General features: G+C 42.8%; 1 protein-coding gene across 2 annotated transcripts in view; it reads right to left on the bottom strand.

The window, feature by feature from the left end:
* The window catches only part of ndrg2 (NDRG family member 2), a 34,926-nt gene that overhangs the window by 7,100 nt on the left and 1,817 nt on the right, over positions 1-26,009 (bottom strand). The window contains exons 1-6 of one of the 2 annotated variants that reach the window (XM_047581394.1): positions 12,903-13,050; positions 4,532-4,619; positions 2,616-2,657; positions 1,134-1,239; positions 920-1,040; positions 433-495 (exon numbers count right to left, since the gene is read on the bottom strand). In XM_047581394.1, coding sequence (XP_047437350.1) covers positions 433-495; positions 920-1,040; positions 1,134-1,239; positions 2,616-2,657; positions 4,532-4,606 — 407 coding nt within the window. In that variant the 5' untranslated portion in view covers positions 4,607-4,619; positions 12,903-13,050. Of the gene's footprint in view, positions 1-432; positions 496-919; positions 1,041-1,133; positions 1,240-2,615; positions 2,658-4,531; positions 4,620-12,902; positions 13,051-26,009 lie in introns of those variants that run through there. The other variant, XM_047581384.1, reaches the window with a different exon arrangement.

The raw sequence follows: 26,009 nt of genomic DNA, 5'->3' as shown, positions 1-26,009 counted from the left end.
TTATTTATAGTTGTATTTATAGTGAACCAAAAAAAATAAAAAATAAAAAGTCACGTCAATTGTGCCGTGATTGCGGTTACATAGATGAAATTTCTATTGAATTGTTGAGTATGGACAGACAATTCACTTTAGAAACTTTTCTACAATTCGTTACTACAACAAGAATTTTCATAGGCTGCAACTGTGTGAACATTTAACCAAAATCCCGTTGTGAGCTGGGAATGACTGCAGTAATCTTAACAATACACCGTATAGAACTATTGTTTGCTGAGAATATAAAGCAGGTTTTCAGCAGTAGAAGAGAAAAGCTTTGTCTGGCTTGACCTTCTGTAATGTAACAAAAACAGAAAAGCTTCGCATTGATTTACTGACCTTTCGCGTGGGCGTACGAAAGCGAATGCTCCTGTACGTCAAAATAAATAGTAAACTCACTTGAAAAACTGCAGGACGGCGGGGATCATCTCTGCGATGGTCTCCATGGAGGGATACTGGTAACTGCAACAGGAAAGCACGAAACGATCTGAGTGGAATCACCATCCTGAGCTGACATCTCACCGAAGTAGGACATCCGCCAAAGGGATTTACTAAAAACCGAAAACGGAACGAGCTTCCGCTTCTACAATCGGCAGCAGGAGATGTCGTGACAATACGCGCAACCAAATCTTCCCGGGCCATGAAATAATCTCACAAGGCAAGGGAGCGATGTAGAAGAGATAGCAGGGAGAAGAAAAAAAAGAAAGGATTTTGTTTAAACCTCAGAGGAGAGCGCATTAGAGACCGGAGAGAGGGGACCATGGAAGAGATGGAAGTATTTTTAGAACAGATTAGATGTAAGCCTGCGCAGAAGATTGTTTCGGTGGAGTTTAGTTTACAAAGAAGGTTATGGCAGGACGCTGATTAAACACAGTGAACATCGTACCCTGTGGGGTAGGCAGCAGCCCCCTCCTCCTGTCCCGGAGCGTCAACGTGAATCAGGGTGAAGTTCTTGACGATCTCCTGCATCTCCTCGAACTTAAAGAGGCTGGAGAAGCAGCTCTTACCTGCCGGGAGGGAAGAGACGAGACAGAGGCGGGAGGTGAGGAGAAGTTTGAGTGACGAGACGAGGAGTTCGAGAAGCAAAGGGAGCTACTCACTGTCCAGACCCACGTCGTGGAAGGTGAGGATGGCGGGCCTGCGGGTGGTCCGTGTCCCGTGGAGGGTCACGTGCAGGACGCCGTGGGGGGTCTCCACGCTGTGCTCCTGGAGGAAGAATTGTTATCAAGTGAAAAGCTGTTTTCTTTAGTAGCATGTTTCATTAGTAGCTCCCTAATGCCACAGGAGGACGAGGTCCAGTTTCAAAATAAAATGCACCATTGTCAAAGGAAATTTCGTTCATCCGTTCATTAGCATAATTACCTAAGTCATATTTGAATGTTTTCAGAATACAAGAAAACTATTTTTAACAAGCACATTGGTATCTCTATTGATTTTGTAAAGTCAAAAAATGATTTAGGCACTTATGCTATTAGACTAACGACAAAAACGTAAATGTGAAATGTAATTTTCTATGTGTGAAATGTTGTTTCATAGCTGGTAAATTAATCGGAGTTATGACCGATATGTTCCATTGATCTTGACCCACTGACTGTGTGCATAGAAGGGTGAATAATCCGTGACATGCCATAGGGTTCCTGAAGAGACGTTTATTTCGAAGCTCAGTGTGGCGTTTCCTTGCGCCGCCATCTTGGAAGTGCCTTGGCTGACCCGGCCTTACTCCTCAGTAATTCAGAAATGGGCAAAGCAGTCCCAATCTAAATTATGAATTATTTTTAGCCTTAATATAATGTCAAAAGGTGAAATCAAATTGTTTTTTTTTTAGCTTTCCGGGCTGTAAATATGTTTATTTCTGCTGTAAAGTCGGACATCTTAACAAGGAAATCTTTAGGGATTTTACTCATTTTAAGAGCCTCGAGTGAATTTTTCTGCTCCTTTAGTTGATGTTTGACCATCAAATCCTTGGGTCTGAGTGGACATTTGAAGGGATTTCCTTTATTCATTCCTGAGATATCACATTCATGTAACTAGGTCCATGTAAGACACCAATGCACTTCATATAAACAGACAATCCCAAAACATAGGTGATAGAAAAGCTGGTGAATGACTTTATAAACTTTTCTTGCTGTTCATTTATTCATACAATTAGAATGTCACAGTAAGTAAATCCTTACGTTTTTGTATAAACTGTCCATAGCTTCCGCTTGGGTTTGATATCTCCCCTCAATGCACCTTATTCATATTTGGCACAAACGTCTAGTCAAAGATGACTTTACCAGACTTTGGTGGTTAAGGGTCAGTGTTTTTGGCCACACAGAAGTCTGACAGATTAAAAAAAGATGAAAGGTCGGCTTCACTGTGACATAATGTTCTGCAAAAATGAAATGTCGTCACAGGCTTCTTGACAATACATATTATTAGTCTGGACAAACATGGAAGCAAACCACAGTCTGATAGGTTTGCGGAGGATTACAACGACAAAGTATTAACTCTTGTCCCCCATTTAAAACAAATTATACTAAAAGAAAAACAGATAGTGAAGAGTGACATACTTTCTTACAATGTAAAAAATGTATTTTTACCTGTCCTTGGTCCAGGAGTATCCTAGCAGCCAGTTCAGCATCCTGTGAGAATAAAGGGTAAAGCTCTTATTAGCAAAGGAATTGAACTATAGTTATTAATACTGTTTATCATTATTTTTATTGTTATCGCCAGCAAAATTTATCAGGATAAATATCACCAATCCCAGGTTCATATTTCCGTTCACTCCACATGTTAACTGAGGCCCATCGTCCTAATTAACACCCACGCAGGCTGAGCTGGTGACATTACGCCGCCACTGAAGCAGCATAAAAGCTCTGCGGAAGAGCAGGTGGCTGCCGACATGCTGGGCATTACACGGAGGGAGCCCGTCAGTGGGCTTTAAATGGGCCGTTCATTTACAACCTTGGATCCATTTACCTCACTAATGAATTACTAGAATCACAGGCTCTCAGGAAATTAGCAGTGCGGGAAGCTGAAGTGGAGGGGGTGCATGGAGACGGAGAGTCCTGGAGGGTTCGGTGATTGGAGAGAAGGATGGCAGGAGTCAGAGCTCAGGATGAGAGGACGGGTTTAAATGGGGTGAAAGTTTCACATCAGAAGAAGTGTGAAGTCTGGGCGCAGTCTTCTAAGTCGCCATCTTTCATTTTCTGTTCGTCACAACTGTTCAGCGTACGTCACCGCCACATCCTAAATTTACTCTGCTGCTGTTCTCCCTCATTCTTTATGAGGAAAGTCAATTCAGTTTGACACGTCGGTTGAATTGAGAAAGTAATCAGGCAGCAGGTCAACGCATCAGAAATACACAATCTCACATCTCTATTACTTTACTATATTAATTTCAGCTGCCATTGCCAAAGATTGGCAAATATAATCTGGGTTATTTACACCATTTGACACTGGAGCGCAGATTCTGCTGGAAATATCGCAGAACAATATTTTTTTTTCTGTAACTTTATTGACAACACAGAATCCATTGACTAGAAGAAGATGATTAAAATGGAGCCACGTTTTCAGCGTTGCTGTCCACATCGATTTTAGCTTCATTCATCTTCTCCTGCAGAAACAACTGGTGGTTATTAGAAGCGAATAGAACAGATTAAGTGGGTACATGAGGTATTTTCATTCTATTTTATTCCATTTATACGATTACTCTGATTATTAGTGGAACATTAGTGTCAATGTAACAACACCAAACATCTATATATATATCACTCTGGATTCCATTTTTTATAACATATCCAGACTAAATGATGAATTAGCAGAATTATTATTGAAAAAAGAATCACTAATTACTAGCCATAAAAACTAATATGGCCGCTGGACTTTAAGATCCTTTGAACGTTTGGGGGTAAAGATTTTCATCTGACATATGATCGGCTCCCATCTGCCTTCCCGCTCCTGTCCTGATGTCAAATCTCCATCTCATCTCTCTGCCCCTCTTTCACCGCGTCGCCTTTGTTTTTTAGTGCTGTAGTTCCCCTTTGGCCACCAGGTGTCACCATGCGAGAAACAAAGAGCAGCCCCGCTCTGCAGCAGCATCTGCGCGGCAACATGAGCCCAGCGGAGCAGAGCAGAGCAGAGGAGAGCAGAGGAGCCACTCGCCCTGTCCTCAGGGATTTGACGTCAACCCAGCAGATACGAGCCGACGCCGAAGCCGTGCACGGACACACACGTAGATGTTTATGTCCGCAGACACGCGTTTGCGCACGCGGTCGCGCGCGTATGTGTTTGGAACACAAGCCGTCACACGTAGGCTCGTTGTCGCGTTCGCATGCACATCCGCCTCACACAACGAACACATGAAGCAGGCACTGTTTTTCTCTCACACTCACACACAGCCTGTGGTTTCAGATCATTCGAGAGCTCTGTGATTAATGTGTGTTCCCCCATGTTTGAATTATTGACTTTCCACCGTGGTAAATGAGTGTGTGCACGTTGTGGCGTCATCTCTGACCTTGGTGGAATCAGCCTGACCCGTGAGCAGGGGCTTCTCCTCCGTGATGGCGATCTCCTGCATTTCCGTCGTCATGGTGCTTCACCTCCTGCGCAGGTAAAAGACACAATGAGCACGTCTCAGTTCAGCGGTCACGCTTTCAGAGGCACTTTAAACACACACAGAGGGAGCACAGCAGCGCGTGCACGCGGGCACCCCGAGCGATTAAACACTGTATGCGGCTGCTGTCCTCGGAGACTTCGTCTGGGCCGTGGGACCTTAGGAAAGTTAATTAGAAATTAGTGGCAGCAGAGATGAGTACAAAAGGGATTGTGGGATGGAGGAACAAAGAGACGCTGCGCAGGAAGAGACGTGGTCGTGAGAAACGGCTGCAGCAAACAAGTGGCTGATAAGGACGAAGAGAAGGAATAAAACAAAGACTTCGCATTACACTGCTTTTATCTGAGGAAGGTTAGTCGAGCGTGCCACTTCGTTTCAGACGCCTTCACGCCTTTAATGTAGAGCGCTAGCGTTACTTTGACTCCAGCGGCTGAGAGCTGAGGGCTGCACCTGAAGGCATCACGGAGGTGGCTGTTCAGAGAGCAAGTTCCTTTAGTTTCCCCACGCAGGTCTTCCACTGTGACGGTGCTACATCAGTGACATTTATCACTTTGGATTCTTTGTCTGAACTGGTTACTTAAAACACAGAAGGCATTTAAATGGAACTCATGAGCTCGGTGGTAAGTCGTGAAAGCAATGCTGCTAGGCAACTGTTACCGTATAAAAGCTACCAAGGCTAAATATGCTTAGGGTTAGGGTTGCTAACCCTAACCCTAACCCTAGCATGATAGATAGATCTATATTGATATACATAACCCTAGCTAGCTACCTACCTACCTCAACCACAATGACCAAGAACAAGACCTTTGGTGTGCTGAGTTACTACAGTTCCCCTGCTACATGGTAGAGCTCAACCACACGTTTTTCTACTGAGTTATCAAAATAAACCAGTGGAAGGTGGGGTCGAGCCTTTTGTTTTTGCTCCTAAGTACAAAGCTAGCTAGACAATTGTCAGTTAAGTTAGAGTGATGCTTCCGTGTTGGATTTACAATGTAGCACCCACCGGGACAAATCACAGCGACACAAACCGCAGCAGCTGTGATTGGTTCAAAATCCGCAATGCTGCCTCCTTTTGCCTCCTGCCTATTGAGACGTCTTCTGTCTTTCGTGCGTTACCGTGATTACGGGAAAAGTAGCAGTTGCTCAACATTTATTCCCTCAGTTACGACTGTTTGACCCAAATACGGAAGCATGCTAGATCCCAGATATCGTGCTTGCGATGATATCGGCCCCCAACATGGGCTCTCATGTAGATTGTTGCATAGATCCATTGCAGGAGTAGAACCCAAGCTTTAGAAACCAAGTGAACAGGGTTGGTATATCATATAACACAACTAACACAAATATGTGCACATAGACATCGCAATAACTAGTAATGGTAGACAGCAGATTTACATCAATACTGCTGCACTGTGACATCATTGCTCCATATTATTTAAATGTTGCTTTGTTAAGCCTTTTTCCAAACTGATATCATTTTGTCCGTTATACTACATTGACAGATTTTTAAGCTAAGGTTAAAAAAACACATCAGATAGGACTATACGTCAACATTTCCATATAAGTAACGAAGGTTGATATTGTGCCTGTGCGGCAGCGTTACACTGGAGCTGACATTTAAACCTGAAACGTCGGGCCTCCCTGACATGGCTTGCTGTGTATGCGAACAACTCACGCTCTCATAAACCGATGACTGCGTTCTATGTGCAGATCTGGCGTTACATCAGAGGGGGAACGAGGTGAGTTGGTGCGTGATGGCCTGCCATTCGGGTGCCCCGGTGCCTGGGCGTGCGCGTGCACGTGCACGTGTGCGCTCATCAGAAAATGAACCGCCGCCGGGGGGGGGAGTCGCGTCTCTCTGGGTCCCAAACGGAAATGATTAGTCACCGCAGAACCCCAACACTGCCTCTGTTGTTCACCATCCGTCTCTCCAGACCTCCATTTACATGCATCTGTTAGTCTTCCGCATGGTGCATATTATTTTTCAGATCTCTGCCAGTGTCAATGTTGCTCTCTACCTTTATTGACTCAATGTCAGATTCCACCTAAAAGGCACTCTCTAGAGGGATCTATTCCACGCACTTATTTTCCCTGCAACGGTTCAGCCTCTGTAAATGCTCACATCTGTCTTGAAGCTGCATGCTAATACTGAATACTGGACTCTGATGTAAAAAACTGGAAATCCTGCAGACAAATTAGCTAAAATTGAAAAAACTGATGGTTGAATCTGACTGTCAACAGACATCGGTCTCTATTAGGACTGTAACTATCAATCAGTTTCATTAGCAGTTAATGCAGTGAAGAGAGGCTGGCTGCAAAGAACTCTCTTCTTAGACACACTTTCATACATGTACAGTCCAATCATGTATGCCTGCTCACTATAGGCAACACCACATATAAGTAGGTGGCAGATAAACATATCTGGCACAAAACTGCAAAGCTCTGCCTGTGTCAGTGTTTGACGTGTAATATCCTAAAATAGTGAGAAATGAGATGCAAACTTTTCTTCAACCCAAAGGTGACGGCTTTATTTGGATTTATCAAGAGACCAAAACAAAATAACGCAGGCTCTTCCACAAAGCCAACACGTCGGCTCCACTCCATGAAGATAAAATGCCTTCAGCGTCTTGCCCATTAACACGTGCACTGATGCAAGTGCAGTGTGCAAGCGCTTAGACGACGTACTACTACTATTTCCAGGACATTTGCACATTGCACATTTGCAGACGACATCCATGTATGTTTAGCAGTTTACAAAAGACGAACAGAACTTTTTGTAAAACACTGTTATAAAAACAACAATACTGTAGGACAGGCATGTCAAACATACGGCCCGCGGGCCGGACCCGGCCCATTGGGTCATTTAATCCGGCCCGGCATAAATTTCTGAGTATGTCAAAAAAAGAAGCGAGTCTCTAGCTAATTTCTATTAAAAGTTGTTATTTTTTAAAATAAATACAAACCAAATGCTCCCTCCGGCCGCTAGAGGGCAGTAAATGTGTAAAAGCGCTCACGTCAAGCATGCGGCACTGACACGAGTTAGTCACAGGAAATAAACATTCGCAATGTGATGTGTCCAAGTAAAAATAAACCGGCAATCTTGCTTCACCATTCACCACTACTAAACAAGTTATCGGTCAACACACCCTTCCCAAAATGGCACTGTCAAAAAAAAGAAGAGTGGACACGGAGTGCAGAGTTTTCCAGGAGAAATGGACCGAGAAGTATTTATTCACAGAAGTGAATGCAAAACCAGTGTGCTTGGTATGTAATCAGCAAGTTGCAGCTGTTCAAAGAGTTTAATATTCGGCGCCACTCATCATAAAGACAAGTATGTCATATTAAAGACAATTAATATTGTGCAGTATATTCTCACTTCAGTAGGCCCAGCCTAGTAGTTTGATCTGATGTAGTCTAATCCTATTGCCCATGCACTGCTATAACTTTTTTATTTTATTTATTTTATTTTATTTTGTATTTCTTTTTTCATTTATTTCAGAGCAGTATGACAATTAAGGCGAAAATATTTTTTTATAGCTCCCACTTGAGTTTGTTTAGTGTGGTGAGTTGGTTCAGGTGTAAAACTGCATTCACTCAACTGTTAAAATAAACCAGTTGTTAACACATTCATGGCCAAACATGAAAAATCATTTTTTCCCCATTGTTTTTGAATAAATGTGTTGTGCTTAGAAAAGATCCCTTGTCATCCGTGATTATAATATGTAGGGTAGGCTACAAATGTAGGCTGAATGATAAAGCATAGTACTGAAAAACAAAGCTAAATATTTGGAGTTGACATTCTTTTACTGATCCGGCCCACCTGAGAACAGAAAGTCTGGATCCGGCCCCAGAGCCAAACTGAGTTTGACATGCCTGCTGTAGGACAAGTTACTGAAGTGGTATTAGCCGAAATAAGGCTATCCCCTTTGTCTTAATTGTTGCTACAGTGTTAAAAGCTATCCATCTTTGTTTTTCAATATTCTAAGAAGAAACATTGTTGCACTGCACCTTAAGAAAAATATCGCTGTCCCTTTAAGAAAGGCTGTAGTGTTGAGTTGTGGATGTGTGATGCTGAACTGAGGGCATGTTGCAATAAAAAAAAAAGATAAAAAAAGATAAAAGTTTGTCTTGCTGTTCCTTCTGGAAGTGAAACAGATAAATGACTAACATCTAAAACGTTCTTCACTGGCACGTGATCTACCCACACTACCTTCACGATCTACAATCAAAGTATTGCCATATATTGCTGCAAAGTTAATGAGCCATGACTCCCTCAATTCCCCCTTTCATTAAAGCGACATCCAGTAACTCTGCATTTAACATGTGTCACATTAGCTCTGCTTTTCACATTTGTTTGCTATGTTAGCCAAGAAGCTAGCCATCAGGCTCTTATACAAAGTATAAGTCCAGTATTTTTTTTGTTTTGTTTTACATCACAGAACTTTTAATAACACGCATACAGGCACGTCTAAAACTAGGTCGGCGTTCAAGCTCAAACTGGATGCACTGGAAGCACGTCTCCATCTGGTAGGACTCTCAAAGACACTTCAGGAGGCCCACTTATCCTGCTGACACGCAGCTTTAATCCTGACCACTCCGGTTGACCGTTACTCTCCATCTGATACTGTAGATTGCAACAGTAACCCTCTCCTGCTATTTTTATAGGTTTGGCAGGTGCAGAGATCGCTGCAGTTAATTAGTTGATATGCTCCTCTGTATTTATTAATAGCTACACTTCCTTTTGGATGTTAGAAAGAGACGAACCTGCTGCGACAGGATCTCATTCTACCTGTATGAAATACTGTATGATCCGCCTGTCTACAAAATTAAGTTATTTTAACAAATGACTATTAGAAAGACTAGAATGGTTAAGTCATCTCATGCGTAATAGGACTGTCCTGTACGCTCAAACATGCAGAAACTTAAAACACGCACAGAAAAATGACAGAAGCCCTTTTCACTGACCAAACTGCGTGAACACTATTTCTGGATGTGTTCAATACGTTCATAGTCTCGTACCTCAGCACTTTATTTATTAACGTTCCTTATCTTTTATCTCGCTTTTTTGGTCTCCACCAACTCTTTGCTCCACAATAGCCACATTTCTATGGCATAAGCTTTCTCCAAGTACTGGGAACTTTTAAATGAGGTTTGAACTCCTAGAAAATAGAAAACATACGGGAATTTTGGAAGGAACTTCCTCAACATTTCTGATTGATCTGTTGGTTCCAACACCACCTTAAAAATACACATAAAATCTTCATTTCCATACACAGATTGAATAGATTTAACTCCTTAGAAGAAACTGAGAGCACTTTAGGATCATTTAGTCAATGACTACTGAAAAAAAAACTTCTCATCACGTCAGCTGTAAGAGGAACTAAATGATCTGCTGTCAAAGCCTGCAGGCGGACGACGTGGCAGAGAGGCTTTCACATGAACACGGTGTGTATTAAGCAGCATCGATATGGGTTTCACGCAACTCGGCCATTATATTTAATCTTCTCTCTTACTCTCAGATAATATTCGTAACGCGGAACGTTTTAAATCGGCCTAGCTCCCTCCATCATCCATCTTTCTCCATCTCTGTCTGTCTGAGTCAGTGTGTTATAGAGCGTGTAATAACCGCTAAACTGCACAGGAGGCACCGTCTGTCACCGTGGACAGAGGAGCAGAGAGATGCAGAGAAAAAGACAGATTCGCACGTAGCGCGGGAGACTGAAAACTAAGGAGAAGAGAACATGCTGCTAGCTGAGAGAGAGAGAGAGAGAGAGAGAGCAAAAAAAAAAAAAAAAAGAAACGCCTGCCTGGCTTTTCATGCGTCTCTATTTTACCTCCACATTTCCCATTTCAGCTGTCAGACAACAGTTGTCCAGTTCATCTGTTGCAATGAACAGGTTCCATGTCTCAGATATCAGACTGTGTCAGATAATTGCTCCAGTGAAATGAATCCAAACGTGCAGATTCATAATCACACAGAGGAATGGCATTTCATTTGCTTCATACTGTTAGCAGGCTGCCTCGGTCCAATATGTCACAATCTGTTTTTGTCAGTCCTTCCTGTCATTCCTCCTCCTCCCCTCCGCATACTTTCTTCTCCTAATCCTGCCCTCTCCTGCACCGTCACTGTCAGTGCGGAGAAAATCGAATAACTGACGGGAACAAGTCCTCCTCCTCCACACTAGGTGGCGATATGTGTCTCAGCGGGTTAATACGCCCCCTCTCTGGTTGACTTATTAGGTCACATAATGAACAACTGGAGTTGTTCATGCGGAAGACCGGCATTTCAAACAACAATTGTTGATAACAGTACAGCTTTTTAATCTCATACGTAATGTCAATTATGCTAATGCGAATAATGGTGCTGATAAGATGGCCCCATCCCTCAGGTGGTTTTTCTACTAGCTCTGTTTACCTTCTTCTTCCTCTGCATCCAGATTTCTTGGATATTTTTGTTCAGGGGTCAAATGCCAGCGCAGCACTTGTGGAGCATGCAGACACACACCTTGTCCAGTTTAACTCCATTTAAAGTGTATACGTGCCGGAGAAAATCAATTTCTGGGTGTCAGTCAGATAAGAAGAACTCCGATTTTAGTAATGGAGTGATGTGTTTACATGCACTTAAATTGTCCAGTTGGAGTCAGAAAACTCTGGATTCAGGCTGGATTCACATTAAATTCTGAAGAAGATCATCAACATGCTTGGTGATGTTTCTCTAAAAAAGCTTGCCTGATCTTGCACCCACAATTTCTAATGTCTTCTACTTGTTGGACTTTCTAAATTATACACAGCCAGAGATGTCAGAGATGTCCTAAGTCAACCCTAAAAATTGGCGTCAGCCTTAAAGCAGACTTAATATAATGACTAAAATGACACTGACCCAGTTCCTTTGTGTTTTTGTGTTATTTTTGTGTATTATATAATATTATTTTCATAAATAACAAGGGGACCGGACGTCTCTAGTGAGAATACTGTAAAATACCCGTCGTACGCATTTGTTATCTGGGAAAGATATCGGGACAGTATTGAAATATTGTCAAAATGTTGAACACTGCTTTTGGTGCCAAACTAAGTGCCAGTAAGTAAAACAAGCAACGAGTTTGGATAGCTATGTTGGCAGACCAGTGATCATCATCGTAAAATAAAAGAAAAAGAAAAAAAAAGGGAAAGAATTGTGCATAAAACTGACACAGCAAGCAACAAATTAACTTTTTTTCAGAGCTCCAACGATGCAGTGAAGCTTAAAACAATCATATGTTTGTCTCACCCTGACATTTCCTATTACAGTGTCCAAAAAAACATGGAAGAAAATGGATTTTTCTTGCCATTTTTACTGCTATTAATGAACCGCAACGCTGGCAACAAGTAACTCGGCAACAATGGAAATGGCCACTCTTAGCCATTTTTCAGATTTGTGGCTCACAGAGTGAACACTGCCACGCCTAAAACCCATCCAAAGCAGTTCCTCTGAGAGGCTGATTGTTGGTGCAAATCTCTGAGAATCAGCCACAAATCTATAACCAGCAGCCCACAAAGATATCTGTGCAATCACTTCATGTTAAGACAACCAAGGGTTCGTCACAAGGTGAACTGCATTTACCTGTTTTACTGATCAGCTGCAGCGACACGCAGCTCTCACGACCTGGACGGATACAGAAATGCCACAAAATACAAGAAGCTGCTTGATGAACAACGCTTCAACAATTCTCAAAATAAGTCTCGTGCTTCCTGCCAACAATCTGAAAGCAATTCTGGCACATTTACAGTGCAATATTTTCTTGACTTTCTTTATACCCACTGATCTGGGTCCATGTTTCCATCCCCGCTGCTTCTGATATGTGGCCTATCACACTGCAACACGTAAGCGGTGGAGCAGTGAAGGTCCTGGTTCAGTCTGTTACATTCAGGTTTGACCGACCCCTTCACACGCGGCGACTCGTGAGTAAGCAAAAATATCTGAATGTCTTGCCCAAAAGAAACTCTGGTCTGAAAAGATTATCACAGGGAAGAGGTCAGCCAACTGTGATGCACTTCTATTTATGAGATGGTCGAGCACCGCAACATGACAATTCGTGTTTTGTGCCAGCAGGCTCCGTTTCCAGCAGAGATATCACAGCTTGTACCACTGCCATCAGAAGAAGCCATTTGTTGCACTTTCTTGCCTTGTAGAATAAAATTAAAAAAAAAAAAAAAAACAACGGCTCAGGCTGAAAAGCTGCAAAAGAAACTCCAACAATGGCAGAAATAAAGAAGCTTCGGCTCTAGCCTGCACCTTTTATTCTTTCATCAGCCGCTAGTGTTGCTGTCACGCAGGAGAACTCGCTCCATCTGCCTCTCTTCCCCGTTATTTTAATCTTTCTCTCACTTTCTTGCAGCTCTCCACTCTTCCCCGTCTCTCTCCATCCATCTTTTGTCACGCTGCCGACTTCTCGTTCTCCTCCCTCCAGATTTCTGCCAGTCACCGCTCCTCGTTCTCCTTGTCACGGCAGGTCTTTGTCTCATTTCTGCCATCCTCCTCCTGTCTCTCCCTCGCTCTTCTCCGCCGCCCGGCAGCCAGTGAAAAGGAGAAATGGGCAAACACTCGAGCTGGCAGACTCCTTCCTTTCACTTGGTCTCACCCTGCTGCCACTAGTGTTTGCAGCTCTGGATAAAGAGGCGCTTAGATACACACATGCAGACACGTAAACAGCGGTCTGAAGTAGGGCGCTGGGCATTAAGGTCACCTATACTGAGGATGTAGGCTGACGGCTGAAATGCTGAAAGGTTAAACCTGTGGCATTTGGCCGACGTGCGCAGCTGCTCCCATATGCAAAGGTGTTGCTATTGAGGCGTTTGAGGCATGTGGAAGTGATGAGTGACAATTCATTCAAGCTCTTTAACGTCCATAACAGTTCAAAAGGGTAGTTGTTTAAGGCTCATGTGTAAATTATACTTTAGCTGCACGTTGACGCCGTTGCTATGGTGTCACCCTGGCCTCTACACAGACCCTACGCAGATAGCAAGAGGTGCTATTGGTAAATTTTGTAGTAGCATGTTTAGTATTTCAAGCTGCTTCACCATTTACGCAAGTTTCTAATTGTACTGTTGTGGTTAAAGAGGGAACACATCGAGGAACGGATAACTGAAGAAGCTCGGAGATGCTTACATTTGTGTGACTCGTCTTTGGCGAGATTTCGGCGAAAGCTTCAGTCGCCATTGTTGAAACAGGAAGTAGAGGAAGTACACTAAAATAAACAAATAGCTCACACCGGCATAGGCTACGTGTGAGGGTTATGCCGTCTAAATACCGTGGTGCTTTAAATGACGTTTCAGTGGGCCTTAAATCAGGGGTCTTCAACGTTTTTCAGACCAAGGATCCCAAACTGATGGAGAGATTAAGCAGGGATCCCCTACCTACTATACTGTATGTGTCGTATATTAAACCCGGCCTAGTGTTATTTATAAATAGCACAGATTCAAGTTTTAAGTTTAAACATAGCTAAATGTACTAGGGACAGTGAATCACCAACATTTGGTCTCAGTAGTTGGCTAATGGGAACGAGCTGCACTGTTAGCTTCTCTTCTGTTAATATTGCAGTGTGGGGACTGAAGAGGACCTGGGTCAACTGCATGAAACCTGACAGAGTCAGTGTGTAATATGCAGCCTTGTGATTGGCTCAGCAGCTTTAGGGGCGTGTGACTGTCGACTGAAAGACGATGTCTTCTGCCTGCGTTTATCCCTTTACTAAAATACGCTGCATTCATGTTAACGTATTTAAAGAAATTTAAATTAGTGTTGTGTTCATTTATTATGCACAGTGACACTGCAAGTAGACGGGCCAATGGGGAGCGGCTTTGACCCTTGTTTTTGTGGTTTGTACCTCTGCCAAGCCTCTTAGCTTTTGTGGTTTCCCCTCTGGAATACAGACTAGAGCAACCTGATGGTATGAAGACCTTATCTCTTGTCACGCAAATGCAGAATGTATGTGCTAGTTGGACTTCAGCTGTGAAAAAAAAAATAATAATAATAATAATTAAATACAAGCACGATAAGCTGTTCTGAGAAGAATTCTCTGTTTAATTTTTTGCAGTTGAGAGATAAGCAGTTTTCAACTGACAATGGGGAACGGTGCAGGCACCAAGTCATAAATTTATCGCCCTGCTGACTCATGTATATATATATGTACACAAACAGTGGTAAGACCCAGGGTATGAGCACATAAACACTCTCAGGACTGAATCTGTTCGCTGTCCTGAAGCAAATGATGTTAGTCTGCAGGACTTCACAGCTGTCACACCTGGGTACCACTCTGCCAGCTTTTACTGCTGGGTGCTGTGCAGCTCCGCCTATGGTCCACGGTCCCCCGAGGTCAAATTTTAAAGGTCAGCACAGTCGTATATTCCACCGCTGTATATTCTGACTGTTAACACATGCCGAGTCCAGCTTGTCACTGCATTCTTGCTAAAGCGCTCTGCTGCTTTCTCGCCTTTATTGTGAGCAGTGACAAGCGAAGCTGCTTTCAATCGGTCTGTTTGATGTTCTTGCCATGTGCTAGAAACACAAACAATGTGGAACTACAAGTTTTTACTTGAGAATTAAATAAAGTCAGTGTTTCTTTCCTATCCTTCCACCCATTTCGCTTATCCAATGTCACAGTGGCAAGAGCGTATTGTAGACATCCCTTTCCTGGGGAACATTTTCTAGATTCTTAAGAGTTCCTTATGATCCCAAGACATTCCCAGGCCAGATGGAAAATATAATCCCATCAGTAAATCCTAGTTGTACCCTGGAGTCTCCTCCCAGCCGGCCGTGCCCAGTAAACCTCTTTTACACTTTCCTACGGTCGGGAGGTATCCTCCCTTCAACTGGCCCCTTTCAACATGAAGGTGCAGCTGATTAACTTCCTCCAGATGTATAAGCTCCCTAAGGATGCTACCATTCAGAAGGAACTATTTTCAGCCGCTAGTGTTCACTCTTTATGTCACTAACCGAAATTCACGACCCCTGATGATGGTTGGAAGGTAGGCCTTCTTTCCTATGGGTCATTAAAATACAAAATGCTATAGCTAGGAGGTGGTTAGCTTAGCATTAGGGCTTTTTTATTTTTTATTTTTTTTAAATAAAAAGAAAAATTTGATCTATTTTTTTATTTATTTAGTGTGTTGACTATTTTCAGAGTGGTGTTCTGGTTAACTACTAAGCTATAACACATTTTTTCCTAGTGAATTTTATTCAGAAAAACACCTAAAACAACTGAAATTCCTGTTATTGTAAGGCTTCAATAAGCTAATTCTTATGTGAAAATCACTGGGGACCAGACATGTGACGGATTTCAATGAGACGGCCGTTCATGAACATTAACACACTTGTTTGAGGGTGAACTCAGGCTTTAATACGTTGGCAGGAAACAAGACGGACGAGTACCTTCTGTTAACTCCTGTAGTTACCTTCAGCTGTTTGGGTTTCTTGCAAGCAGTCGGTTGCTAGGTCCGCTGGGCAAAACACAGAGCCGAAAAAAGGAGCGAGAAAAATGAGCGACAAATGTCTGGAGAGAAAGAAGGCACAACATCAGCCACCATGGAGACCCGGAGAGGAGCCAAAGCTACCCTCGCCTCCTCGCCGAGCCAAGCCTTTCCTCACGCTCGCCCTCTCAGAAAAGCCTGTTTTCTCTCCCTGGAGATCGGCTCAGTCCTGTCTCCTCAGATCCTCTGTCGCCCATCACTCAGCGGCTCGGCTCAGTTCCTCTTTTCAGTTCGGAGTCTCCCATTATTCCCTCCATCATGACCTCACCTCCACTCAGACATCCAGTCTCTGTCTGTTGTCTGTATTTGGTGTTGAGTAAACGCACGGGTTAGACGATCCACCGCATCCGCAGAGAGGTCGTTGTGAATTTAATTCGAGGTGATTAAGTCATTATTATGGATGAGTTAATTACTAGCAGTTCTGATCAGTGATTGAAGGCATTTATTACAATGCATTACCTCACAGTAGAACAAGCGGCTTGTGTTTCTGTCTCGTTCTCTTTGTACATCTGTAAAATTCCCTTTCGATCGGTCCACTGGTCGGTCTTTACTTTGCCCGCTACATCGCTGTGAGAATCCATCGACGTGAGGCATGAGGCGAACTGGTAATTACTGAGTGACGACTTTCCATCGAACTCTAGTTCATTTTGTCCAGGTCAAATCGCTGAGCATTTATTAAGTCACATGATAGATATAAATAAATGGAGGAAAACCCTAACGAGATTCAGACAACTGAGTGGATTCGCTTTTTCGATTTGGGTCGAAGGCCGACGGACGAGCACACGGTCACAGGCGCACAGAGATCCATGCAATCACAAACACACACAGACTAACTGACCTTCAAGCTAGGGTAAATTGATATGTTGGAGCCATTGGTGAGGGCTGATAGAGATAAATAGCCTGCTGATAGAATGCTCAATGTGGCAACAGCCAAACATTAAAGAGCTTGTTTACAGGCAGTAACTCCCAGCCTCTCAGCTTTATTAATAAAACCTATGACCATACATGCGTGGTCTTATGTTCTGTTCGTATATTTAGAAGCTGTAGTTATAGTATCAGTTTTTCTAGTTTAATTTCACCAACACACTGCACTTCTTTTGAAGCACCTGTTTCATGGTGTTCATTGCTATTAATGTCTATATGGCCAAAAGTATGTGGACACACCAAGCTAATACTCCAGTTTAACGGTTTCCCAATCTGCTTGGAAGTTCCTTCCACGAGATTTTGGATCCTGGCTGACTGCAGACCCTGGGTCGCTTACAGCCACATGAGCGTGAGTGCAGTGGAATGAGGTCTGGTTCACAGCTACGGTGGTTTAAGACAGCGAGCGGTTCGTAAGCAGAGTCCACGGTGGTATCGCGCTTAGACATCAACCAAAAGATACTAATCTTTAAATCTGTAGGCACGGAACAAGATTTTGGGATCGGGAGCTTTCTGGTTTCCATTTGTAGTCTGAATGGTATGATCGCAATCGAGCAGAGTTTGGCTGGATGCGGGTGAACAGTCCACGTGAGCAGCAAAGCAGGCAAAGGGCCCTTTCATGACTTAACAGCGAGCATACAAATTTTTTGTATTGTATCAACCCTTATGGAAAAATTCTCGAAACGACGTCAAACTAAACCGGAGGAAAAAAGCGTTTTGGTACGTGTGGACGAGGCCTTAAACCGTGCGCTGAAGGTTAACTGGCCGATTGTAGAAGCTGTCGCACAACTCCGACTCAAGATGCTAGTCAGACACTAAACAATGACACAGAAAAATTAGCTTAAAATGAAAAATTATAATTGCTGGCTACGCCCAAACATTGACTGCTGGCAAATGACAGCCAACTGGTTCCAAGTCTGAAAGGCGACGAGCAAAGTTCTAGAGGAAAAGTGCCATAAAAACTTCAGTAAAATGTTTCCACAAAGTTGGTAGCCATTTATTTATGGAGATATTGGTATTAAAGATATACCGGTGGCATAGATTTTCCTCGACAATAAAGAAGGAATCGCCACATCCTAATAACCTTATTTACAGCTCCTCTGTCTCCATAATAGCTTCATAAAAACATCATTAAAGCAGTAACTCCATAGCAACACAAACATATCCGCCTGTGACAGAGCTCACAGTCGATAGAAATGAAGCGATGTGGAGTGAGTGATTAGGAGCTATAACTGCAGCTGGTGCCAAATTGCAGTGATTACTGGAATCTGTAAACACCTACTGATGGACATTTTAACTCGCAACCAGGAAAACCTACAAATAGCAGTCGGTAAATGTGGTGGCAGCAGGTGTGTGGTGATCCAAAACAGGACGCAGGAAATGTCATTAATACGCTCGCGTCACAAGTCTGAGCTCCACTCATCCAGATTACGACTCAGATGTTCCGCTCCAGCATTAATCACTCATTTTTAACAAGTGCGTGTCCGCTGGTGCTAAGAGCCGACACTTCACACATGCTAAAACTGGTTTGTTTATTCTCCTGACTGAGCCAAGAAATAAGTCCTGCTCAGTGAAAGCCATTTAAATCTCTTTTTAAAACAACCTGTCATCAGAGAGCTTGACCAGATTTTTCTTCTTCCCTTTTTCCCCAAACTTAATAGAATAATAGAAGATAAAGTGACAAAACGAATGTTTTTGAGCTATTCGTTTAGTTTTATTTGCTGCCTCTTGCTTTTAGGATCCTGGTCCGGTTTAATGTCTCCAACAACATCGGGACTGACACTAATGAATTCATTGATTCATTAAACGTTACAAAGGGTGTTACATTACCATTTCAATTTAACTAGAGATGCAAATTAAATTCCTTTAGTGATCGTCAGGCATGTCAATAATCACTTAATCATCAAATGAATAAAATATAAAGATAATATTTCCATATGGGGGCACGGTTCTGATTTTATTTCTAACTGATGTTCAATGTTTGGCCCAAAAATGAAGGTAGAATCTACCACAGTAAATAACCTGCGAAATTATTAATGCCTTCTTAGCAGATGTGAGCCCTAATTTTCTATGTGATTGATTGACTGTAGTAAGTTCAGCTGCTGGAAGAGGCTGCTCAGCTAGAACAGATGTTCACAGTGAGTGTCACAGCAACTGTATCAGTGTAGGAAGTGGGTCTACTGTCACAGCTAACATGTATTTATACACAGAGCTAGGGACGGGAAATAATATTGATATGCCAGTATGTCGCGATACTTTTTCTTCCGATACAATATTGATTTTGAATGTCTTAATATCGATTTTTGGCCGATCACGAACAACCTTCGCACCTCTGCTCTGCTTAGTGTTTTTGTTCAGTGAATTTTCACCGTCATATGATGTACATATATATAACTTGTATTTTAAGCTGCATTTAAAGTTTTTCAGTGAACTATGTAGAATACTGTAATATAATGCAATATCGTAAAATCGCAATAATGTATCGTATCGTGACTCAAGTATCGTGATATGTATCGTGTTGTCCTTGCCAATACCCACCTCTACTTGGAGCAGTGGCTGACATATTTGTTCTCCTTTAATGATGTCACTGGAAGCATGTGATCACCTTTACTGATTGCCACGGTGTTCATCAACATGACTGCCAAAGTTAGGGGAGCAAGGAAAGACCCTTTATTCTAACTTGGTCACCAGGAAGGCGCACTCATTTTTCAATTTAATAAACCCTTCAAAGTGAAAGGCCAACACATCTGTAACTTTATCACATTAAACACAAAAAAATGAAGCCAACACAAAAAGCCATAAACTCAAGTTCCCTCCTGGACAACAATTACATCAATAGAGTCTGTGTAGTTAATTCTTTTCAATAAAATATTAAAAAAAAGTCAATCCTCGTAGATGTCCACAGCAGAAGTCTACAGAGAAAAAAAAAACACTGACTGATGACTGATGATGATTATAACAGTGGCCACGAGCTTCCAAACTGCTCTTCAGGAAACCAGTCTTTGTATGTGGGTAATGACTAGTCAGTTCAGAGGATCCATTTGGTGATTCAACAGCGGTGGTCACAGAGAAATATATTTTTATTTGATTAAAAGTGACATTTTGAAAAGCCCAAATCAAATACTTCACTGCATAAATCTGTATGCGATATGAACTGGAACCGGAGCCTATATGACAGAAGGAGCTCAGTGGTACTTGTGATCAGATTAGGGTTTCACTGATGAGTCGGTGAGGAATCCATATTGTCTGTAACTCGGTTTAAAGCCCAGCGCAATCATTTCTGATGAAAGCTTAAACAATAAACAGCTGATAATTCAGAGATAGTCAATAATAAACGGGTCAGCCCCACAGCAGTGTGTTTAGAGGAGCTGTCTTACTGTTGTTCCATACCTGCCCATTAACTCCTGCGGCTACGATAGTATATCTTCACTGGACCTCCGCTGTGGCGCCGTTCCACTGTTGCTAAGAGATTTGCAACACAAGCAGACAATCCAGTCCCTATGAATACACCTCACATGGAAATGAAACGTACCAGCGGGGGACAAACGTTACCCCTGCTAACATGTTAATGCGGTTTATTTTCTGCCTTAGATCTATTGACATTCCTGATTATGTAACTCGCTTAAAAAAAACAAAAACACTCTCACAGAGCCGATGCACATTTGGACACATATAGGTCTCAGTGTACAAATTTACCCCACAAAAGCGATACATCTGCATCCTCTACTCATCCAACCTGAGAAATATGAATGGAGTGTTTGTCTATAAATAGGGTGTTGTGAAGGCCTGTTTGGACTCGTGGGAACAGACGGGGCATTGTGCTGCCTGGCCTATCTGTATCTGGCCTCTAGCCATCAGGCGAAGCACTGAGCTCTCCTCTCACAAACACACACACACACACTGGCCTTGATGCTCACATATGAAGACTGCTGTAATCACAAACACCTACACAGCACAAAATCCATAAGCGCTGACCCAGATGCCGAGTCTGTTACGCTCCCGTACACCTACGCAGGATCTAAAAAAAATAAAAATCCATATTTTTTTGTTTTTAATGTGTCCACTGGTCAGCGCTGATACGAGTTAAGATGAGAAAACATTACTCACGCGGCCAGGATTTGTTCAGACTAGACTGATCACGAACACCTACGCGGAGAGCGTTTAGTCCACGCCGTCTCAGTCATCGGCACATGTTCCCATCTCCACCGCGCAGGCAGTAAAAGAATACAACAGTTCACGTCGCTAAAGCGCACACTATCGTACACTGCTGCCAAACACAAATAGTAAGTGGCCTGTCATAAGGTGCGCAGGCAGTAAACAGAGAAATGCTTCTACATATCCAAGTGTATTTCATGTTTTAAACTGACTGACGGTGAAAATCTAAGTAGCAGAAATACATCTTCAGCATTTTCTGGACTGTAACTAACTAATGTGTACAGTTTTGGTTGCCAAGTACAAAACCAAACTGAAAGAAAATGCCCTTAAACAGGTAGATGTGCAGATCCGAGGGGTTAAAAACATTGTAGCCGTGTTCCGTGAGCTCTGGTCGCATTCCAAACCACTCATTTTGAGAACAAATTTCAATGTTTGTTTTGTATCTCTGGCGACCTCTCGCACCATGTTGGCCAGGTTTTAACACACTGGGCTGAATACACTGTCAACAGAGAAGAGTCAATTTTTCTGTTTGTGCCAAAAGGCACAAGTGCAACACGACACGACGTAGCAGACGGGTCGCAGAGGAAAACAACTGGAGCGCTCACAGGAAAGGCTTTTCTTCAAATACGCAGCACATCAATGACACTGTACATGATGAGACTGGGCCTTTTATTATAAGCCACTTCATTTGTACTAACTTGAACAAAATCTCACATTAACTCCATTATTTAATAATCTGTTTGACTATTTTTCAATGAGTCAGGAGGTAGGTGGAGTCAGACATAGCTAAGATGGTTGGCACAAGCACCCTGAGCTTCATAAGTGTTCTCTGTGACATCACAGATTTGTCCATGTTTAGATACATGCACAGTGTTGATCCTAAATCAACTAATTTAGACAGTTTTTTGCCTCTGCTCCAATGGGAAATATTTGGCTAAACGTGCCGCTACGTTCACCAGGTAGCTGCTGTTATTGTCTGCCTGATTTTAAAGCTGATCAAGTAACCTTTTGAGGCTAAAATATAGAAAGGAATGGAACTGCAGACTAAAAGACAAAGGGTGTGATTTACTAAGATACCAAAGGGGCACTAAATTGCGTGCACAAGCGCATAGATTGCACTTGTTGTCGGTTTGCGTGTTGCAGGTGATCTACTAAGATTGCGTGCGCAATTGACAACAGGTGGTTGAGACCACCCTACTTAAATGAGGATTTTCCGCCCGCTACCGCTTTCTGCCAGAGAGAATATGGGAGAGCGAAAGGGAGCTAAATGAAATCTGAAGCCATGGAACTGGACGTGTTTGTGCAAGAGGCCAATAATATATTTTATGGTTACACGAAAGAAATATTAACATAACCAGGAGACAACTAATATGTGAGGCTGTCTGTGACAAGGTCAATGCTGTGGGGAAAACAAGAAGAACACAGGATATAATTAAGAAAAGACGGCGAGACATGAGAAGAAGAAGAAAGGAAAAAGTGTCTCCTAATAAAACCTCAGCAAATAAAACAGATGGCTCCAAAATGGCATCTCTGGATAGGCGATATGTCTCAATTATTTATTATCTATCTATTATCTATTTTTGCTTCCGTCATTCCAAAAACATTGACACGAGCAGAAAAGATTGGTTCCCTGCGTTGCCTGTCGTTGTGCCCACGCCTCCTCCTCACAACGATAAGCGTAGCCATGTATGCGCCCTGCTGAGCCAGTTAAGACTTGGCTTTCAAATGCGCAAACGACAGTCACTGCAATCAGTTTCAGCTTTGGTAGAATCACACCGCGTGCGCTAAATGGTCTGGTTGCCTTTGAAATGCCCATATCTGCATATTCATTAAACCAAACACTAAATGGACAGCGCGCACCATTTTGACAATTTGACCCTCACTGCGCCCCCTTAGTAGACGAGCTTCATCACCAGTTTGTGCACGCATTGACGTTGGTGTACGTTTTTTCACGTGCAAACCTTTTGCGCAAAATTTGCTATCACGAGCAACAGTCGTCACATTAAATCCATTGTCGTTGTCTTGAAAATCGCCTTTCACGTGTTTTAATAATGATTTATGTGTCTGGTTTTGTTCTTGCAGCAACTCTGCTGCCAAATAACTCGCCAGCAAACGAAACTCGGAAGAGCAAAAAACACCCACACTGATGAACATCAGCTCCATAGCGCCATCAGACCTAAAACAGGCATCCCGCCGCAGTCCACCCACTGTAGCAACACTTGACATTTAATCAGCGGTGGCTCGGTATCGCCCCTACCCTGAAATGCAGCGCTCGTATCACGGCGGGAGCGTATACGGCCAACAGCTGGCGTGCCCTTCGGTGGAGATCATTTCAGTGTCAACACCTCAACACAAGGACAAAGACTATTTCTGATACGGAGCGCTCAAGATGACAGCAGCGTTTACTTCCCTGATATTCTGGGACCTGAATCCACCTCTGAAGCAATACTTGGGCTCCAATTATAGCTGTTTACTGGCCTAGTTTGCCGCATATCCGCTCATCCATCTACCTTTCAGCGCCGTTATCGCTGGCATTTCAGAGCAGCAGCGAGCCCTCAGAGGCAGGCAGGTCACGTCGTTGGTCAATTTATCTCTAAGGCTCAACTTAAGTCTTGAAATAAACCCTAATATGAAATACTGTCAAACTGTGGAACTGCGGAATCGTGATGTTTGCGGTTTCGTTTGGAGATGTGAATGTGAACCTACTCTTCTCAAGGTCAGAGCTACAGTACGTCATGCCTCTCTCACGTACAGCCTCAGCCACTTTATCAGGTCGAGCATATTGTCATTCCCTGCAGTCAACGCGGATGGATTCGCAAACACTGCGAGAGTAAATGTTAATATTGGTAGAGTAAACAGGCAAGGTGACGGCGCGAACATAAGTCGACTAAGTTTCCACCGACGGCAGAGGAAGTGCATTTGTGCTTCGTCAAACAGAGCGATGTTTAATGTTCGGTCATACACCACGTCAGCTAGGGGTTTTTTTTTATTATCCGCGTAACAAGCGCAAAGGGTCAAACAGTGTCTGGCAACCCAAAATGAACGCGGCGTTCAATGAGGTCAGGCTGATCGATAGACACCACAGCATGGCGGCACAGTCACCGGTTATTCTAAACGTCCTTTTACATAAAAGAAATAACACAGAGGAAACCGACTTTGTCATTACTTGTGGTTGTGTGTTCTCTATGTACGGTTCCCACCCGCCGCCGTTCAATGATGCCAACAAGTTTATCTCCTTGGATTATTAGTCTGGCCGGGACGCAAACACTCGGGATGTGGCATCAGAGCAAAAAGGCGACTGTTCCAGCTGAAGGCTTTATTTTTGGCCTCCCGACAGATGCGCATGACACAAGTCCAGAAAAGAATTCAACCAATCACGGCTGCGATGCGTCAACAGTCCAGCTCATTCAAACCAACACGGTCCTCGCTACGAGCCGACGCATAAGGCAAACGGTGGACTTTATAGGTCAGAAATCCGATACGCCGAGGTGATCTCGCTTTTTTTATGCAATTCCACATTTAAATACGTGACACTTTAACAATGCCTCGCCCCGTTTGGCATTTCTCCTTAAAAAAGAAAAAAAGGAAAAAGAAAATGTCAATGAGATAAAATAAATTTGATTCACAAAACCAAACAAACAGAGAGGCCAGTAAACCTTTGAAGTGTTCCCACTAACACAATCAGCGCACAAACTCAACACAGAATAGATCTGAGGGTTAAGTCAATTTCAGGGATGTAAGGAAATACCCTGGAGTAAAAGTGTCCACTTTAAGTGATTCATATACAGCATATATAAATTCTGTGCTGTATGATATGTTTTAAAATGTACTGAAGCCTCAAAAATAAAAGCATTTAATTAGAATATTGTATATAATATTGTTTGATTAACATGTAAACTCGTGCTGCTGCAGCTACATTTATACATGTACTGTATGTTTTACAGCACTTGTTTTAAAGTGTAACTAGTGTAACAGCTTCCTGGAGTAAAAATGAAAACCATATCCCTGGAAGGTGCAAAAACATGTATTTTTGTGGTAAAGTTCTTAAGAGAAACTGCATGTAACGTCTCAACGGTTGAGGTTTTGAGATGCCGGCCTTTGATTTATCACTCTAGCCTAGTTCAGCTCAAGAGCTGAAGGCAGTTTCATTGTTTTTGCTGCTCAGGACACTGAAATGTGCCTCGCTGACTACGCTTACATGGACAGTGTGGTCTCAACCCGACTGAAATCACCAGAACTGTTTACATGGATGACACGTGTTTACTTGCCTCAAAACATACCGGTTAAACAAAGAGGCTTCCTCCTAAACTGACAGGCCGCACCAAGTTTCCCACAGAATTTGACAGCAAAACAAATGAATTCTAATGTAACAGCCCTACTCTTAATCTTATCTTCACAAAGATTACGCTGTTCAGCATTTGTTTAAACTACCAGAGAGCTGTTTATTCAACTGTGTTTTCATTTTGGAGACTGTGGTTTGTAGTACTACTGAATGTTCTGCACCAACGCATGTTTCTATTATTGTGATGACCCGATCTTAGAGAGCGGGTTAAAAAAAACAAAAAACAAAAGAAACACTTGTGTGTGTGTTAAATTCATTCTAGTTTTATGCCACCAAATGAGCATTGAGCAAATGAGCGCTGCATGCTTCAATATAAACTGAACAGTAGAACAGTCTCGAAGGCGGATTTAGTGCCGGGCTGTTATATTAGAATACATTTGTTTTCACTAATGTGATCTAATGAACTGGCAAGTGAGTTTATACAGAGAATTCTGTTGTCACCACACCCACCAAGTCAAA

The sequence above is a fragment of the Mugil cephalus genome, chromosome 1, assembly GCF_022458985.1.
Source record: "Mugil cephalus isolate CIBA_MC_2020 chromosome 1, CIBA_Mcephalus_1.1, whole genome shotgun sequence".
NCBI classification, from domain to species: Eukaryota; Metazoa; Chordata; class Actinopteri; order Mugiliformes; family Mugilidae; genus Mugil; species Mugil cephalus.
The sequence above is the reverse complement of the archived record's forward strand: the minus strand, read 5'-3'. Positions and strand labels throughout refer to the sequence as shown.